This window comes from Topomyia yanbarensis, chromosome 2, assembly GCF_030247195.1.
Source record: "Topomyia yanbarensis strain Yona2022 chromosome 2, ASM3024719v1, whole genome shotgun sequence".
NCBI classification, from domain to species: domain Eukaryota; kingdom Metazoa; phylum Arthropoda; class Insecta; order Diptera; family Culicidae; genus Topomyia; species Topomyia yanbarensis.
Genome location: NC_080671.1, coordinates 295,750,990 through 295,771,525, shown reverse-complemented (window position 1 = coordinate 295,771,525; position 20,536 = coordinate 295,750,990). Strand labels below are relative to the sequence as shown.

Genomic DNA, 20,536 nt, shown 5'->3' with positions numbered 1-20,536 from the left:
TGTGGGAAATAGAGTTTCGGAAGTGCAGCACTTCACTCGTGGCTGTCAGTGGAAGCACGTTGCTGGTATCGAGAATCCCGCCGATTTGGTGTCCCGGGGTATGTCGGTCGACGAGTTCCTGGCTAGCACGTTATGGAAGGAAGGACCGCATTGGCTTCTTCTGCCGGATCGAGAATGGACCAGCTCTAACCCGCCAAGTGTGGCCGAGGAAATGCTAGAAGTTCGACACATCGTAGCTACCGTACAGTCAGTTCCATCAGTCAATGCATTGTTTCTCCGTTGGTCGTCAAACACCCGCCTACTACACGTTACAGGCTACTGCCTTCGCTTTCTGTTGAACGCCCACGCCAAGGCCAGAACTCAGCCTCCCCCCAACGCAGAACCTGTTGCGAAATCACTGTCTGTGGAAATACTTACCAAAGCAAAACTTACCCTGATTCGCCTTGCTCAACAAGATGCATTTAGTCCTGAAATAAAAGAGTTGGAAAGGGGGAAACCTATATCAAAACGCTCACATGTACGCCAAATGAGTCCGTTTCTAGACCAGGAGAAAGTGATGAGGGTCGGAGGCCGTCTTAAACTAGCACAGTTACCCTACCAAATGAAACATCCCGCCCTACTACCCAGCTTTCATCCCCTATCACGTTTAATTGCCATGAACTATCATGAAAAAATGCTTCACGCCGGTGGGCGACTGCTATTATCAGCCATGCGCGAAGAGTTTTGGCCACTGCACGGTCGTCGCCTAGCACGTAGCACTGTGCGTAAATGCTTCCGCTGCGCTCGCCTTAATCCAGTGCCTGCTCATCAACACATCGGGCAGCTACCCGTTCACCGAATTATTCCCAGCCGTCCATTCAGTATCGTTGGAGTCGATTACGCTGGCCCGCTGTACCTTAAGCCGATCCACAAACGCGCAGCATCTGCAAAGGCGTACATCTGTTTGTTCGTCTGTTTCGCCACCAAAGCCGTCCACATTGAGCTCGTCAGCGATCTGTCCACTCAGGCTTTCCTATGTGCGCTTCGTCGTTTTATCGCCAGACGTGGTCGCCCAGCACACATCCACTCAGACAATGGCAAAAACTTTGAAGGAGCTAAAAATGAATTACCGGAATTATTTGCCATGCTTCAAAACTCGGAAGTAAACGTAAGTAAGCTGCACTAACACCTGCGCATTTTCTGATCGGAACCAGTATGCTAGCCTTGCCCGACCCAGACCATCGGAACATCCCTGTCAACCGACTGGATCACTACCAGAAGCTGCAACTGCACGTCCAAAAATTTTGGTGTCATTGGCGCACCGAATACCTCCAGGAGCTTCAGAAAGACACCGTGATGTACCAACGAAACGATAGTTTGCTTCCCGGTCGAATGGTTATTGTCGTCGATGAAATGCAGCAGCCAATACGTTGGCCGCTCGCCCGAATCCTGACCACTTCACCCGGCCCGGATGGAATGACACGTGTTGTAACGCTGCGTACTGCTCGGGGAATTATCACCCGCCCAATCACCAAAATTTGCCTGCTGTCTGATCCTGCTACTACTGCAAACGACGAAGAAGATGATCCGCTGGCCACCAACCAACATCCGGCCCAACGATCCGAGGTTCCTGAAAATGAAAATTGAAAAAAAGAAATTGAATTTTGTATACTCACCTAGTTGATAAGTTGAAATTTTTTCTTGTGAATTTTGTTTATTTTGAAATGACATTTCAAGGGGGTGGCAATGTTTAGATTAACCGTACAAATTTAGCGATGTTACTAAAGGGAGCTGATAACGGTGTAGGTTTTACTTTGTAACCCCACTCGTATACGTTAGCCGTGTAGCATTGGCATTTTGCTTCCTATGCATTTCGTCACCTATACATAGATAGTAACAGCTGTAATAGGGAAAAATAAATTCAGTTGATTCCGACCGTCGAACTGTGAACACTACCTGCAAAATAAAAGAAAAGTGGTTAATAAAATTAGTACTTACCGTGTAGTTTTTCGTGGTTCCTGCCCTTCTTCAAAGTGCTGCTTGCTGTTCCATCTGCTGCGGTGTTCAGCTGCTGCTTGCTGCGTTGCTGTCCAAATCGGTGAGCTAAAAAACCACAACGTAGGACACTTAGACGCGATCACATATATTTGAGTGACTAACCTTGAAAAGAAGTATTCCGCTACACAAACGTTGGAAAGCACCTTGAATCGGTATTAATTGATTTGATCAATCATAGACAAAAAACCAATGTGAAAAACCTTTCTTTAATATTTAAAGTTAAATCTGAACGCTAATTTTTAATTGAACATTATAATGTGCTTCTTGCTAAATTCACATTTCCTGCGAATAAAAAAAATTGAAAGTGTACGTAGACTTTTGGCGTGGAAGGTGGGGGGGGGGGGGTTGGTAAAAGTCTACTCAGGTCTACTAGAGGGTAGGGGGGAGGGTTTAAAAATTCTAAAATTTCGGTCTACGTGGCTTAAGAATGGTCCTTCAGGCGAATAAAAACCCAGGACAGTCAAAAAGGTACCTTTCCTTCCCCATTACCTTTCGCTCAAACGTGGCAATGGTTATCGACAGCCATAAAAATCTGGGGGTCTAGCAGCTAGAGCATTGCCAGATTGCCTTGGATCAACACTCGAGTGGCTCGCGGTTGTATGGGAAAACTTTAAAATGATTTAAACTAGCGGGCACAGCCCTTTTTGAGTTCCTTTTGTGGTCCCGAATGCCGGGTTTCCGCATTGCGTTCAAAATTTGTATGGGATTTTATATGGGGAAATCAATTATTTTGCATTTACGTTAATAAAGATCGGTATTTCACTAAATGAAAACCAGCCTTATACAAGTATTGTTCAAACCTTGGTTAACAACTTTGTCGAAGACGGTAACTAGCTAGGGTTCGTCGCGGTGCGGATGTGGGCGGTAAATGGATTGTCCGCACCGCAACCGCAAAAAAATAATAAAACCGCACCGCTTACCGCAACCGCACTTTATTTACCGCACCGCACCGCGCGGTAATGCGGTAAATGCGGTAAAAATTTTATATTTTTAAAAATAGTGTTGAAATTTTTTTCATTTATATAACCATTTATAATTAAATGTTATTCTTATTCACATGAAATTTAAAATTAAGATACTCCTCAGAATGTAATGTTAATGAAAAATCAACTTTTGCATTTTCTATTAATAAAATTCCGTACATTTTAAGGCATACATTATACATCCAAAAACGTTCTACTGCAGTAATAGGAAAACTTTTATTTTAACAATCCTTCAGTTAATTGAAAAAAGTGGAATAAAAATGTAATAAGAAATGAAGTTGCATATTTTTTTCTTTAAATTTTCATATTTTCAATGTTTTTGACATATGAAAATGAAATGAATGATTTTCGCATTTACGTAGTCATCTTTCATTCTTAAAGGAATTTCACCACAAAAAAAATTTTAAGTCGGAATACCGGTACTTCTATATAGCAGCGCATATATTCCAATACAGTGAAATATAAACATATTGTATTTCATCAATAAGAACGACGCCATATTTGACGAAAATTACATTACAGCTAATCAGGAGACCGGTCTCAACCGGAACATAATTATTGAACATTAGAAAAACTGCAAAAATGTATGATTTGTAGCATACAGCAGAAATGATTTTTAAAAATAGGGTATTTTACGGACAAAATATCCCAAAACTCTAACGTCCGCATTTTTCAGATGCATTCTCATTCAAAAACTAAGATTGCTTTAAAAATGTATGAAGTGTAATTTTCTAAAGGCTAGTTCAAAAGTTCTGGCATTTAATGTATTTTCCTCTAATATTTTCTCAAAGAACCAATGGCAAAAACTACAATTGAAGTGAACGGGAGTCAAACTATGTGGTAATTGGCAAAAAAAGTTTCAAAAAAGCTACAAAATTGTCTTAACTGAAAAATATTAGGACTTAATGTGGTAGAAAATTATAGTAAATTTGAATGGAGTTACACGAAAACAAGTTATGTAGCATACTTTTTGAGAAAAAGTCCAATAAAATTGACTTCAGAAAAATTCACATTGAATTTACACAGCAATCAAAGAAGATATAAATACGATGTTGATGAACGAATGATAGAATAATCATTCTAATTTGGACCCCTCCTTATTTTGGACGCTTTCATACATTTGTATACTTTACTGCCAATTACTCCAAATTCGTTTGGTTTGATGAAGATAATTATATTATTTGGGTTGTGTTTAAGTCTTAGCATAATTAGTTCATCTCTAATTCTTTTAAATTGGTCAAAATTCACAGTTGAAAAATTGATATCGAAAACGATTCATAATTCCACGATTTCCAACAGAAATCAGGAGAAGTGATGCACTTTTAAATTGGATTTAAGAGTACCAATTTATTGTTTTTAAATGATCTAATAATTTTGTCTCTATTTGGATCTTGCGTTTTATGTATTTGAAATGGTTAGTTTGTGAAGTTTTACTTAGAAATATAAAATAACTAGTGTCCAAAATATGTCGTAAAAATAATAGCGTCAAAATATTTCGGACACAGCTAGATTTTCCTTCGTAATAGCAGTCTGTTTATCAATTTAGAATAATCAAAATTATCACTTTATCAATTATTTTTTTGCGGTGCGGTTGCGGTAAAACCGCGCGGTAAAAGCTCTTTCCCGCACCGCACTTGCGGTAAAAAGTGTCCCACCGCACCGCAGATTTTGCGGTACGGGTGCGGTAAATACCGCGCGGTTGCGGTAATTACCGCAACCGCGACGAACCCTATAACTAGCTACGAGTGTTCAAAAAATAGTTATAACGATTCTAAAACTTGTGGTTCAATCCAAATGCAAAAAAAGATAATTTTTTTTCCAACACTGTCACTGCACCACCGACATCGACATTTAAAACATAAATAAATGAGGATATATTCATCGCAGAAACTTTGTACCTTTGAATGAAATGTTCAAAATGAACTGCTAAATAACATAGACGTAGTCATAAAATGAACACAGGAGGGGGGACCTTGTGTACTCCCGAGTTCCCTTTTATAGATTGTTTTGTATAAGATAAAGACTCATTACGTCCTTGTAAATGTGAACGACTGAACTTTTTTAATATTTTGATAGACCTAAGCATGAACTATACTACAATCGTTGCTACGGGCAGTAACAAACACAACATTTAGTATTTACCCCTAAAAACATATGTTTTGCTTTTGCTTGAGGCTAAAACTAACACAGTTCTGGAAATTATCTTGGGTTCTAATCTGAAGTATATTTCAGTTTTTCCAACATCACCACTGTTTTGCGTGAACCTAACTCAATTCCATCAAAAACGGTTGTTTGAAGTAACTATCCTGGTTTCGTTCCTAGATTCTCAAACGAAAATGTCAATAGAAACAATTCCTTGATTTCAAGGAATCTATAGATATCCTTTTTTTTCTTAACCCTAGAACGTTGCACTTGCGTTTTCCATCCTAGAACGTTGCACTGGGGTACAAATACCCCACGCGTTTGATCGCAATTTTCGCTGGTAGAAATGCAAACAAAACAAATGTATAATAAACTATTTTCTTCTTTTCTTTTACCTTCCATTTAAGGCTAAGCTTGTGAAAATTGAATAAGCCGTTTTCCAAGAAGCCGAAGAGACATTAATTCTGAAATATTCCAAGAACCAGAATCATGCGAAATTTTCGAGATAGACGCTGGAATCAAAAAAAACTTTGTCTGGCCATCAGCGATCAAGAATGCTCTAGCAAAGCTAAATATAGATCTTACAAATAATGGTATCATCGGCACTTACCGCAGGAAGAACCGGGAATCCATTATCGATGTCAATTTTTGTAGCCTTGGAGTAACCGGAAAGATGGACTGAAAAGTGTGCGAGGATATATCCACAGCGACCACCAAGCGATTTGGTACAGCATTGATAACAGGACTATGAACTACACATGAATATGAATATATAGGAGATAAATAAACGAGTGAAGATGGAAAACAGCGATTTTTCACAGGAACGTGTCCGTCGAAGAACTTGAATTTGAGGGTATCCTCTTCAACCTAAATGCGAACGAGTTCACGGCATTACTAACAAAGGCGTGTAATGCGACCATACCAAGGGATGGGAAACTGAGAAACGGTCGCCGGGTGCAATACGACGATTATCGATCTACGTATAAGTTGCCTCCGAGCTTGGAGAAGAAGTCGGAGATCATTTCGGTTTCTCATCTCGCTCAGTTCAGAAGCTAGAAATCGCTCCGCTGCAATAGCAGGGCAAGTAATCAAATTTACCCGCGCGACGCTTGGCAAAAATTGATTCCTTCTGCCTAGTGTGTGATACGTGAACAAACAATGAGTGACAATGCCAAGCAAAAGTATATCACGATGCGGGCAAACTGTGTTGCTGTTGACTACACGAAATATCCGGTAATACCATCAATTCATGAAGGGGAGCAAATGTTGAAGGTGAACTTGAAGTTCAACGTAGCTTGCGGTACTTTATGCGGTGCAATTCCACCATTTACGTCATGCGGTACTGAATATGTTAAAAAATATTAGTCAAGCAGAATCATTCGCTTCCCAGAACAACATGAAACACGTCATCGAATGTAATGACATTTTATACAGTATCCCAACGTATATAAATGTTGACATGACCTCTCACCACGTACTAGTTCCTTCGCTATCAAACAAATCCTGTCAAAATACGGAGAGGTGAATAGTGTTAAGGAAGATAGTTGGAGGAACTTCTTCCCAAGACTCCGCAACGGAGTTCGTGTGGTGAGAATGCGTCCGACAAAACCTATTCCCTCTTACTTGACTTTCACATGCAAATCACCTCATGGTGTTGAATATTCTCAACGAACACTAGTCACGCACCCAGGACAGATTCCTACCTGTCAATATTGTGATCATCCGCTACACCACGGGAAACTTTGCGCAGAGACTGCTAAAGAAATTCCACCTGATACGACCAAAGCCGGTATACAATCATCGTATGTTAAACCACAACCAGTTGGTAAACCAACGACTGCAGACCGGACATTCACAAACACCAGCTCAACAACGATTGGCCCCAGTACCACTAAACCAACTGCCATTACCAACATCGAAGTAACAACGATTACAGAAAATGTTTCCAAACCAACAACCAACACCACCAATAAGGAATCTAATACCGATGAAGAAGAATTTACAATAGCGACCCGTAAGCACAAACAACAAATAAGAACATCCGACGATGAGCAAGATGAATGCAGTACCGATGATGACATGGACGTAAACGAAAACGCGAGAGAAGACGGACCAAATGACCCCCAAGGTGCGCTCCACGGCTCAGTTGTGCTAACGCATTGAGCCGTGTCAAATATATTTAAAGTGAAAAAAAGTCAGAAGGCTCGAGGTAAGCGAGCTGCAAGAACCGCTCTCAACAAAGCAGTCAAGCTGTACATGAAAGCCTTACCACAAAGCCAACGCGAATTTCCTTAGGAGAGACCTACAAAGTTGGCATAACAAAGATAAAAGGCACAGCTGCACCACCTGAAAGGTGCCCGGAATAGATGGAGGTCACCATCGAAAGGTTTTCCCCACAACATGAATCTATTATTAGGTATGATCACAAAGATGAAGATCGGTTTACCAACAAACAGGTTATCGAGATGGCGAAAGCCATAAAAGTGAAGCGATACATGAGAGCCCGGATATGTTCAAAACGATCCGATAATTGGAAGCGACAAAAGCTGATGTTGCTTCCGATACCGGGACAACATGGAAATCTTTCAGCGTAGTCAATATATCCCTTGGTAATGTTAGAGAGAAGGAGTAATCTTGAACAAGCTAACGAAGTACGCGGACCGTGAGAACGGCATCTCATGTAATTCGGCTTCCTTATAGGCAGGTCTACAGTGAAATCCATCCAAACGGTTGTGGCCGGCAAATGCCTGGGCAATGCGCAATACAGACCCGGTGGTTAGCCACAGTGGTCCTTAGCCTCTTGCCCAGGAACTCCTATCTCTACCTCCCCGCGGAGCCGGCTGGGATACGAGTGTTCGGGTAGCCAACTCGTTGGGACTATGGTCGTATGCTGACAGGGAAGGGGGGCCGTGTAGCTGCCGGCATACAATAGCGCTATGGACCTCCCGTTCCGGTGATATGGGCCCACCAAACGGGATAACCCCAATTCCAAGGCGTGAAGCGATCCGTGCCGAGGGATGAATGATCGGGGGGGGGGGGGGGGGTGAAAAAGATGCCCGATCGTTAACGGAGCCTGTGGAGTACCTGGGCACCCCCCACAGTAAGTGTCTCTTACCACGTTAATGCGGAGCACTGGCGTGGCGGACCTATTTTCTCGCGAAACTCGTGGGTCTTAATATGAGTTCTTGTAGAAATAATAATAAAAAAGTATGTGATGAGGAGGCGGAAGCGATTACGGCGCTGAACCCCTTTGCCAAAGGGGGTCTGGCGAGGTCTCCCCCGACAGGGGCTGACAACGGAGCGAAGGTGGCCGCAAATAACGGCACCGGAGGCGATATGGTTGTGGTAGGAGACAATACTACCAGCACGCTTGGCGGACCACTACCTGCGATGCAGGAAGTGGTCAAGCAGCTGGATAGTATTATCGAATTCACAAACGGGAAGAGTAACATCAGCAAGGAACTAAAACAGAACCTGCTGGTGCTTCGTCAGGCTGTTCGAGTCGCAAGACAAGAACAAGTAGCCTACATGAAGAGGTTGCCGGAAAGAGAGAAGGCCGACCGCGGTATCCAAACCGAGGCCTTCTCCTTCCACGGCGGAGCGACGATGGCGCAGGAGGCGATAGATTTCGCCTTATCGGCCACCAAACGATTAATGGAGGGGGAGACTGCGAAGCGGCCTAGGCCTAATGTAGGCACGCGCAGCAATGCCAAACGACGTGCAACCAACAAGGCCAAACGTCGCTTGGGTGGTGCGGATCCGGGTGCGAAGGATCCCGCAGGGCGGCGTCCCGAGAAGGCGACTTCTCAGCCTAAAAAGGCGAAAGCCGCCAATCGGGCGCGTACTGCGGAGCGACCTGGCACCAGTCTGCCGGCGCCATCGGTACAAGATGGCGAATGGCAGGTGGTCAGCAGGGAGCGGAAGTCCAACGCACCTCGACCCGCGAAGAAGAAAGCGAGGGACAGAGGAGAGGCCCTGCTGGTGAAAACCAACGGGGGCAGCTATGCGGATGTCCTAAAATCGATGCGGGCGGCCGAAAGCCTCTCGAATTTAGGACAGGATGTGCGAAGCGTCAGACGCACCAAAGATGGCGAAATGATCTTGGTGCTGAAGCGTGGTGCACAATCCAATGGAGCAACGTATAGGAGGTTGACCCAAGAGGTCTTGGGAAACGGCGCTCAGGTGAGGTCGTTGGGAGCGGAAGTGACTCTCCAGTGTAAGCAACTGGACGAGATCACAAACGCAGAGGACGTCGTCTCGGCCGTTAAGCAGCAGTGCGGCGTCGAGATCGATCAGAACTCTGTACGTATCAGGGAGCGGTTGCTTGGCACGCAGGTAGCTTACTTCAAGTTACCGGCCGCGGAAGCCAAGAAAGTAACTGACAAAGGGAAGTTGAAGATCGGATGGTCAGTATGCCCAGTTAGCATACCCCAGCCGCCTTCAGTGGACCGGTGTTTTAAATGTCTGGAGCCAGGCCACAAGTCATACGACTGTAAGGGCCCAGACAGGAGCAAGTTGTGTCGTCGCTGCGGTGAGGAGGGACACAAGGCGTTGAAATGCGAGAGGGCACCCAAGTGTCTCATCTGCGCTAGCAAAAAGCAGGGCCGCAACCATGTTATGGGCGGATCTGCTTGTCCCTTCGGGGAGGCGGGAAAGAGGAAGCAATGGCAACCGTCACACAGCTGAATCTTAACCACTGCGCACCTGCTCAGCAGTTGCTGTGGCAGTCGGTATTGGAGTCGGGGACAGATGTCGCCCTTCTATCCGACCCGTACAACGTCCCTGCCGACAACGGCAACTGGGTGGCGGACGGGTCTGGAATGGCGGCAATCTGTGCAACGGGTCGGTTCCCGGTCCGGGAGGTAGTACAGTCCTCTGCGGAGGGTGTCGCGATTGCCAAGATCAATGATGTGTTCTATTGTAGCTGCTATGCCCCACCTATGTGGCCAATAGAACAGTTCAACCAGATGATCGATAGGCTTTCGTCTGACATGGTGGGACGAAAGCCGTTTGTCATAGCGGGTGACTTCAACGCTTGGGCGGTGGAGTGGGGCAGCAAGTTTCCACCGCGGCCCTGGGACTGGAGGCCAACACCGACAGTCTAAGCGGGGATGCGCTGGTAGCTGTTCTATCACGCGCGTGCGACGCCACTATGCCGAGGAAGACCCTGCCAAGAAATGGCAGATGCTCGGTATATTGGTGGAGTGCAGAGATCGCAGCCCTACGGTCAGCTTGCCTACAAGCTAGACGTAGGATGCAGCGAGCCCGCACTGAGGAGGTTAGAGTGGAACGACGTGAAGTGTTTCGTGCTGCGAAATCGGCCCTTAACAAGGCCATCAAGCGCAGCAAGAGAGCGTGTTTTGACAAATTGTGCGAGGAGGCCAACGTGAATCCGTGGGGTGATGCCTACAGGATCGTGATGGCAAAGACCAAAGGGGGCTCCTCACCTCCTGAACGGTCGCCAGAACGGTTGGCGAGAATTATCGAGTACTCTTCCCGTCCCGAACCATAAGTCCCCGGCCCCCAGCGCCGCAAGGCACGGTGGGTACGGACGACATGGTGGCCCCGGTGACGAACGAAGAGCTACTTGCAGTAGCTAATTCTCTAGCGGTGAATAAAGCTCCTGGGCCTGATGGAGTTCCAAACAGCGCTCTCAAGACAGCAATCATGGCGAACCCGAACATGTTCAGGTTGGCTATGCAGAGATGCCTTGACGAGTGCCGTTTTCCGGATAGATGGAAAAGGCAGAAGCTGGTACTGTTGCCGAAGGCTGGGAAGCCGCCTGGTGACCCATCGGCGTACAGACCAATCTGTCTGATTGACACGACGGGCAAATTGCTTGAACGGATTATCCTGAACAGGCTAACTCCATACGCAGAAGGTACGGAGGGCCTGTCAAGTAATCAGTTCGGCTTTCGAAAGGGGAAGTCCACGGTGGACGCTATCAACTCAGTGGTAAGGACTGCCGAGATAGCGTTCCAACGGAAGAGGCGGGGCATTCGATATTGCGCGTTAGTGACACTTGACGTGAAGAACGCATTCAACAGCGCAAGCTGGGATGCCATCGCGCTCTCGTTACACCGGCTTGGCCTGCCCATGGGCCTGTACCGGATCTTGGAAAGCTACTTCCAGAACCGTGTATCAGAATATGTTGGCTCAAATGGCACGTTCCCCGTATGTAGTCGGGGATTTGTGCCTAATATACGAGACCGATGCCGGTCAGCAAAGTGTTCTTATTACCGCAGGAGTTCCGCAAGGTTCAATCCTGGGCCCGGTACTATGGAACCTTATGTATGACGGGGTTCTGAGACTAAAGTTCCCTCCGGGTGTGAAAATCGTCGGTTTCGCCGATGGTGGCACCCTGGCGGTCTACGGGAAGTCAATCTCCGAGGTAGAACTAACGGCGGCACACGCGATAAGCATAGTGGCGGAATGGATGAGCGCGAGAGTCCTAGAGCTCGCCCATCACAAGACGGAGGTGGTTGTTGTCAATAACCGCAAGTCGGTACAACAAGCAGTTATCCAAGCGGGAGAAGTTGAGATAACTTCTAAGCGGAGTCTGAAGATTCTTGGGGCCATCATAGACGACAAGCTGACCTTCGGCAGCCATGTCGACTATGCGTGCAAGAAGGCTTCGGTGACTGTCGCGGCATTATCGAGGATGATGTCCAACAGCTCCAAGGTGTGCGCTAGTAGACGCAAGCTACTGGCCGGTGTAGCCGTATCTATCCTTAGGTACGGTGGACCGTCCTAGGCGAGGGCACTGGGAGTAACCAGCTACCGTCGCAAATTGGAGAGCACCTATCGCTTGATTTATCTCAGAGTGATATCTGCCTACCGCACGGTATCACATGATGCATCCTGCGTGATAGCGGGTATGAGGCCAGTCGGGCTGGTCATCCGGGAAGACGAAGATTGTTTCGAATTGCGTGGCAATAGGGGAGTCCGTGAGCGTGCCGTGAGGTCGCCAGATGGCAACGCGAATGGGACAACTCGTCGAGAGGTAGGTGGACCCACCGGATGATACCTAACATATCTAGCTGGGTGGGAAGACCCCATAGGGAAGTTCACTTACATCTGACACAATTCCTGTCAGGCCATGCCTGTTTCCGACAGTACCTCCACAAGTTTGGGCACGCTGAGGCCCCAGTCTGCCCAGACTGCCCAGGTGTCGACGAAACTGCGGAGCACGTACTATTCGTATGTCCCCGCTTCGACGTCGAAAGAGGCGCTATGCTAGGCGTCTGCGGCTTGGACACAACCCCTGATACCCTTGTACAGGGGATGTGCCAAGCGGTAGAGAAGTGGAACGCAGTTTCGACTGCTACTACTCAGATTGCCTGCCGGCTGCAGAGAGCATGGAGCGCCGAGCAGCAGGCGAGGAGTTAGAGTGAGTGAATTGGCGGATGATAGACGGAGGTATGGTATACCCATGCCGAGATGGGAGTGAGTGTGCGAGAATGTAAGGTACGAGTGAGAGCATACGCTAAGTACGGCCATCCCCCAGAAGTAATGCCGAAAGGTAGTTCCTGGGGATAGATGGCGGAGCCCAATGGAGTTTAGTCGGTATTAATGGAAGAGTCACCATTCGAGTCCGACACGCCCCCAGTGCACCCCGTGTGGTAGATTGGACCCTACCAATAGCACGTGTACTGGGCTAGGACATAAAGGTCTTCTCCATTGTAAAAAAAAAAAAACAAGAAAACGGTTATGGGAGCTGTGGAGACAGCAGAGATACAACTGACGTTCCTACGGAAACGCAGTGTACGATGGAGTATTGAAGCTGAACCTTCCCAGAGATATAACGATTTTCGGCTTCACGGATGATGTGGTGTTCCAAGTAATCGGACAATCGCTAGAAGAGGAGATACTCGACACGGAGACGATTGCCCATCATAAAACAGAGTTGGTGGTGACTAGCAGCCGAAAGACAGCGCGGTCGGAAAATATATAATCGACTTGAACTTTTAAAGTCACGACGATTATGTTAAGGGGAAGGCTGTGAGAGTAACCACAGCTTTGCTTGAGGCGCCAGTGTACTGAGCACCACGAACCAGCGGAAATCGCTGGACCGAAGCATGTGAGCAGACTAGTTTCACCGTCAGGGACAAGATCGAGTAGGTCGAGTGAAGCACCAGCGATGGGTCGTCGAGTTTTCAACGAACCGGAAGCAGCGATCCAGAAGCTACGCTCTATATGGTATCGCCGAACCGTCCTCGCCAAGTACTGGTTGGCCCTTTGAGTAGGATTTATTGACTATGCGAGTAGATTGCGACAAAACTGGGAGCTAAATGATTCGCGCAACAGGTATCGGTATCGGGAGAACTTCCGACGAGGAATTGAGATGGCTCGCGAAAGCAGGAACTAAATGGTTCACAGAAACGGGAGCCAAATGTCTAACGGAAGTTCATCACTGCGATTAGCCGGATATGTGTTCGGAGCTAAACCGCTCTAATGTATCATTTTGTCTTGAGACTGATTCAGCCTCCCACGATATAACGCTTCGATTCAGTCTCGTGCTTTTGTTCCACGAGAACCTCACTTTTTTGAAAGAAGAAAAGTGAGGACTGTTAGTAGTGGTTAGGCACAAAAGTGAGTCCCACCTAGGGCCAATGCAGTTTTGAAGCTTTTTTAACCATACTATAAAACATACAGACATTTTCAGATATCCAGAATGTTTTCCAAAAGTCCATAAGTGAAATGTTACAATCCTGTTTCTGTACATTGTTATCAAGCAGGTTCACCTTTGACCGATTTTCATGCCTTGTGTGTACAGTCGGTCCATGTGCCGCCACAACGGAATGAAAACTATTCAAGCAACCAAAAGTTAATACCTTAATGTACTCTTAAATGTTTACATTAAGTTCTAGAGAACTTTCAAGCTTTTTTTGGGAATTTAGAAATTGCACTGTTCGGAAAATTATTTAAAACGAAAACTTTAGCATCCCTTTCCTATGTGAACTTTTGATTGATTCAGTAATGTTTGCTTGAATTTTTCTAGTAAAACAAATAGCTCAACCTCGCTATACGAAATCACCCTGTGGAAACGTCCACGATTGTTCAATCGAAAGAAAATGTAAAAAGAAAAAAAAATTGTGTTTATTAAAATAAATATTTATTTTTTGTTTGCACCCCCCCCCCCCCCTTCGGAAAAAAATTTGTACTTGGACATAATTTTTAAAAAAGATTTGTAATGGCCTTATCTAGTTTACAGACTTTAGTGATAAAGGTCCAGTTTAAATGCGGATTTTTGCCAAAACGGTTTATTTAAACCTAAATAAACCGCATCCGAGCGCGGAAATGTAAAATTATTAACCAAAGTATGGTAAACTGAAAAAATAAGTTGCCTAATAATACTCATAACAGCCGCAGAGGATCCGTTGGACGAGGCATTGATTAACCCGTACCTGGAATTGCAAGCGAACCTGTGGTCCTCTCGTTTGCCCAGTTTACCTAAACATAGGGGCTATAACTAGTTAAAAACCGACTGAGCGGCAGCGAAGTCGGACAGCGCACTAGAAAGCGAAGTGGCGTAGCCACATTCGTCAGTGTTCGTGTATAAAGTGTCCGTTTTCGCCTCAGATAGTTGGTATTTGCGACTCATGCCAGCCTGTATCAGTGGTCTAAAAACTCTCAGCGCGCTTATATCATAGATACCCTGCCGTTTAAAGAGTTGCCATAATGATTTCAGGTTAGCTAAGGTCAGTTACCTGACTAGTGGGATACGGAAGCTTAAGTTTAACTATAATGTATACATTGTTTGTTGTAGTTATATGCATTGCATGTATACATTGTTTGTTGTAGTTTGACATTACAACCAAATGTAATAAACTTTGTTATTAGTTCGAATAGCAAAAATTCATGAATTCATTAAAATTAATTTTTCTGGTTCATAAGCACATATTAATGGATCGTTTTACATTTTCTTATGGATCGTTTTGTAAATATCCATGAACCATAGTTTAACGCTCGATATATGAATCAACATTGTATTTCTAATGTTCATTTTTACATCCTCTATGGACCAAGAAATATTATTTAGCAAACATTTTCATCAAATTTATGGAACTTTTTCTAACATTTTATTGCTCCATTTTGTAATACCGTGGAACGTTTTTGTCGATATTGTGGAACATATTGACGTGTTTTAATGTACATTGTTAATATTTTATGGATCAATGTCAGTTAATTTATGGCGCAAAATGTATCATTTTATGGAACATTTCCAATATTTTCATGGGGCATTAGTTGATTTTAATTGCTCTTTTATTATTTTAGTGCTCTTTTGCAACAATTTTATGGTTCAATTGAATTGAACCGCTAAGAAATAGGGTTTTGAAATATGTAAAACCGCATAAGCATTTGGATTGAACCATAAGTTTTGAAATCGTTATAACAATTTTTTGAGAACTCGTAGCTAGTTACCGCCTTCGACAAAGTTGTTAACCAAGGTTAGAACTATACTTTTTCCAAACTGGTTTTTCATATTGAGTGAAATAGCGATTTTTATAAACGTAAATGCAAAATAACTGATTTCCCCATATAAAATCCCATACAAACTTTGAACACGATGCGCAAACCCGGGAAGCAACCGACCGCCACCAAATTTTGCAGAGGCAATTTGAACCATAAAAGGAACTCAAAAAGTGCTGTGCTGGAAACTGTCATATGTCGAACCACTCTAAACACACACGCGGTTCTTGCTACATCACAATCTGCAAAGGTTTTAAACTGTTTTTGACGAAAGTCTGCAATGCTCGATTGAGCGAATGTAACTGACTGCCCTATGTCATAAAGGGAGAAACGTGGATATCAAAAAATTAAGTTACATTTTACGTTCGTTACGCGTGTTATAAATATGTACAGAATCTGTTGCAACTATGGAAACTATGTGAAAAGCAATATGTTGAGATGAAAACTAGAAAAACTCTAGAAAGAGAACTGCGGAGACTCCATTTTGGATCGATTGGATTTGCGTTTAGCTAGGGTTACCAACAGTCCTTATTTTAAAGGACATGACCTTAATTTCGATGATTTTAGAAAGCGTCCTTAATTTTTCTTAAAATATCCTTAATTTTAGTCCATGGTATATTTAAAATTAAATAGATTAAGTTCAAATCAATGATTCAAAAGCATTGATTAAGTTCATTAGTTGAAGTAATGTTTCAAACTAAAACTTGTTTCATGCTTTTTATCTTGTTCAGTGTTGGCAGAAAAAAAAGAATTTGTTCTCTAATTCGAATCATCTAATTTGGAACATCTATCATTTTCTAGCATTAGTAGTTATCTTGGACCATTTATGTTTTGCTCTATTTCAACGACTTAAACCATTTGCTGAAGTGCATGAAACTTTCGTTTGCTAACGATTTCAAACTATATCACCGTATTAGGAATACAAAAGACGCTAAGTTCTTCGGTCCCAGTTGGATGTATTCACCAATTGGTGCTATACCAATAGGATGATGTTAAGGTTGGACATAGAATGGGGTAAAATCGAAAACTAAAAAAGCAGTTTTTTCCACACCGTGTGTTAGATCTTCATAAAAATCAATCAGCTTATGTAGAATGTTGTTACAGTACTGCTGCTTGATTTTTATGAAGATCTAACACACGGTGTGGAAGAAACTGATTTTTTCGTTTTCGATTTTAGCCCTTTCTCTGTTCAACCTTAAATGCTTCCAAATGTTCGATTATATCTTTTACTCGCAACCACTGAGAACTGATATACAAGTAAAGTTTTCAACTTGTGTAAGAAATAAAACTGTCGCTTTGAAATGACAACAGCAAGTAGCAACTTGTCACTTGGCGGCGCTTCGATCGGCCAGCAATCGCTATACGGGACTTGTGTGCAAACTTGGATAGAATGGTGACTCATGCATGCGAACCTGTATGCGATGGTGATTTTCAACGTATTTTCATTTAAATGTTTACACAGGTTTTTCGGGAAAATTTGTTCCAGCTTATATGTCTGTTCTCTGTGTCGCAACCACTGAACAATTAATTTCGACTACAATATTTCACAAATCGTTCTCAAAAGGGAATCGTCCATTACAGATTTAAGAGTCTACTTAGCTCCCGAACTAAACTTCAAGCACAACATTGAGTGCGCTATTTCTATAGCCTATAAGCTGCTAGGATTCATTTTGAGGGCCACTGAGTACGTTACCGGTTGTTTAAATATTGTACTTTGGTCCGTTCTACACTCATATACGGCAAGGTAGTCTGGGAACCTTATAACTAAAAAGTTATTGCAGCAATTCACCGCAAATTTGTTCGTTTCGCAGTTCGTCGACTTCCATTGATATTTGTCGACCTACTGAGCTTATCGAGCTACATAACTACGTTGCAAGTTTATTGACCTCGATCTCCTGTCTGTACGCCGGAATGTTTCGAAAGCAGTTTTCATTTCCCATTTACTGCAATTTTAAATCGGCAGCCCTCAACTTTTTTACATCGATATGCGTCGTCGTAGTCTGGGAACCCATCCTTTCATCCGCATTCCGGTAGCCAGAACAAATTATGGCTCCAGCGATTTTTTCCCGTATTTGGAAATGGAAATGTAAAGGTCCTCCTACTAATATTCATACAAATTTCAAATGTAATGCGGGATGCCACGCTATAACCAATCGGATTTATAAATTGCAGTTTTGAAAAAGAAACAATATTGCGAATCTTTTCTAAAAATCACTGAACAAATCAAATTTTACTCCGTCGAGATTTAATATGTCCTTATTTTGATCTTAGCCTATTTGCTAACCCTAGTTTAGCTGTCAAAAAACGAATCCAATCGAACATTGCTTATCCTTATAACATTGGACGTGTTGCCATATAAGGCCGGGGCATACGTTGCCAAAAATATTGGTTTTCTCTCCGCAGTTCTCTTTCTAGAGTTTTTCTAATGAAAACATGTTCCATTCAATTCTAAACTAGAAGAAAGTTACAGTATCGAATTCTCTAGATCATTTCACAAATACATTGTACTGCAAAAGGAACTGCACACGAGAAATGGGCATGGTGCGAGGCAAATATTACATCAAGTTGTTTGCTGAACACTACCAATATCTTCAACAGGCATACTATGAAGGTATATTGAATTGATAAAATATTCTGCACGGTTTTGCATCTACATTAGACCGGCAACAATTTTGAGCTTTTTTCGGAACACTGGTAAATCAAACGGTAATTGGCTTGACATATCATTTGTCAAATATGAGCTTTTTCGACAACTCTGGTTCACTCACAAGAGTTTTCAAGTTTGTATGTGAAAATATATGAAAAATAGGCAATAGAAACAATAAATTCAGCACAAAATACCAGATTCATCTTGTGCAACCCAAAATCTGCAGATATATAGTTTAAGGTACAAGGATCAACATTGCACTGCATACTGCAAATTGATCCGATTTTGCAGTAAAAAGATATTCTCATATAAAATTATGTGCTACCTCTCTTTCTCGCACATTCTTAGAATAGGAAATTTAAAAAAAGTTAGTTGATCTGCAAAGTTAAATAACTTTTTAGGGAAACCTCCAATCAACCCTTCAATGAAGTTGTTCGTCGCTCAGCTTATTTTATAATAAGCTGAGCGACTGTATGTTTTGAGATATGCAGATTTACTGTGAAGTTTTTTTATTGGAATTTAAGTTATTGTTTCTGAGTTTCCATATATATATATATATATATATATATATATATATATATATATATATATATATATATATATATATATATATATATATATATATATATATATATATATATATATATATATATATATATATATATATATATATATATATATATATATATATATATATATATATATATATATATATATATATATATATATATTATATATATATATATATATATATATATATATATATATATATATATATATATATATATATATATATATATATATATATATATATATATATATATATATATATATATATATATATATATATAGGGTGTTTGGTTCATGGTTAAGCATCTCTCGGGGGGGTGATAGACTGCCATATTTGGAGAAAAAAATTGTTCTACACATACCATCAAATCTCAACCGTTACAGAGTTATTGAACTTTTTGTGTAAAAAAACTTATTTGTCTTAAAATACCTCTATTTTAAAGTATACTTTGTATTTTAAATCTTTTAGTTTCATTCGAAAGGTGAGAAAATTTCCTATTCAATGGTGTTCTCATATCTTTTAAGTAATTTGTTTTGATTACCTTTTAGCTGTAAAGTAGTTTTTGCTAATTTTCTCGAAATAATGAAGTATGATTATAGCAATATCCATTATCCAAAAGTTGAGTTTTCGGACGATTCATAATTTGTTCTTGGACGTCATATTTCTATCTCTTCTCATTTCTTTGTAATTTCATTACTATACTTTTCCTGTAACCGACTACTTGCAAGTGCTTAAAAGACTCTAATCTAAAAAATTTGCTTTATATCGTTATTTACAAGATTTCATTGGAAAGCTGAGAAAATTTCCTATTAGTGCATCTTTTAGTTAAGTGTACTAAATGATTTTTTACTAACGAAATACCTCAAAATTTGTGTGTTTGGAGAGTTTTTTAATTATTCCAATTATCAATCAAAAAAATTTATCGTTACTATTGTTCATTTGATGCCCCTTAATCTTCTCTATAACTTTTTATTTGACACTTTGTCTATATCACTTTTTCATTTTGCTGCTATTTAATAGTTAACACAGCATGAGCTCGCCACAAATGTAGTGGGTTCGAAATCGTTATTTTTGCATATGAAACGATCTGATAAAAATGATTTTGCGTCGAAACCAAAAGAGATAATTAAATGGAGTCAAAGAAAGAACTGTAGAACTTGCTGAGATGCATTATTTCCATGATAATAATGGTGATGTTTATTATTTACTATTTTAAGAAAATTAACGAAAATGCTAATAATAGCACTAACTTTAAACTAATTTTCTTTCAAAGAATACTAAATTCACTTAACTGAAAGGTATTAATACTTTTTTCACTGTAAAATTTTCCTGGCTTTCGAATAAAAAGAAAAAAAAGTACGACAAGTGCCATTATTTTTCAATTAGAGCTGGTACTAGTGAAAATGAGATAAAAATATCCAAGTTGAATAACCCAAAATCATGAAAATAAGAAAAGGTAAGTGTATCACGTCAAAGAACGAATTAAGCAGCTCACCAAGACTAACAATCTGAATTATTAAAATGATGGGGTTAACTATTAGGATTTTCAAAAAATGAACGAAAAATCGTTTGAAATTGTTTAATTTTCAATAAATTACTTTGAAAAGGCTACTTAAACTCATTAGCTGAAACATGTGAGGGCATCACTCAATGCGAAATTTTCTCACCTTTCGAATGGAACTA

General features: G+C 41.8%; 2 protein-coding genes across 11 annotated transcripts in view; one reads left to right on the top strand and one right to left on the bottom strand.

The window, feature by feature from the left end:
• The window catches only part of LOC131683299 (cartilage-associated protein-like), a 651,036-nt gene that overhangs the window by 283,220 nt on the left and 347,280 nt on the right, over positions 1 to 20,536 (top strand). For 6 of the 8 annotated variants that reach the window (XM_058965141.1, XM_058965143.1, XM_058965137.1 and 3 more), the window contains exon 4: positions 18,121 to 18,246. The exons of the other annotated variants lie outside the window; for them this stretch is intronic. In XM_058965141.1, the coding sequence (XP_058821124.1) occupies positions 18,121 to 18,246 (126 nt within the window). The remainder of the gene's footprint in view (positions 1 to 18,120; positions 18,247 to 20,536) is intronic. 8 annotated transcript variants of the gene reach the window in all.
• The window catches only part of LOC131683301 (protein sex-lethal-like), an 814,973-nt gene continuing 795,621 nt past the window's right edge, over positions 1,185 to 20,536 (bottom strand). For 2 of the 3 annotated variants that reach the window (XM_058965145.1, XM_058965147.1), the window contains one exon: positions 1,185 to 1,609. In XM_058965145.1, coding sequence (XP_058821128.1) covers positions 1,320 to 1,609 — 290 coding nt within the window. In that variant the 3' untranslated portion in view covers positions 1,185 to 1,319. The remainder of the gene's footprint in view (positions 1,610 to 20,536) is intronic. The other variant, XM_058965146.1, reaches the window with a different exon arrangement.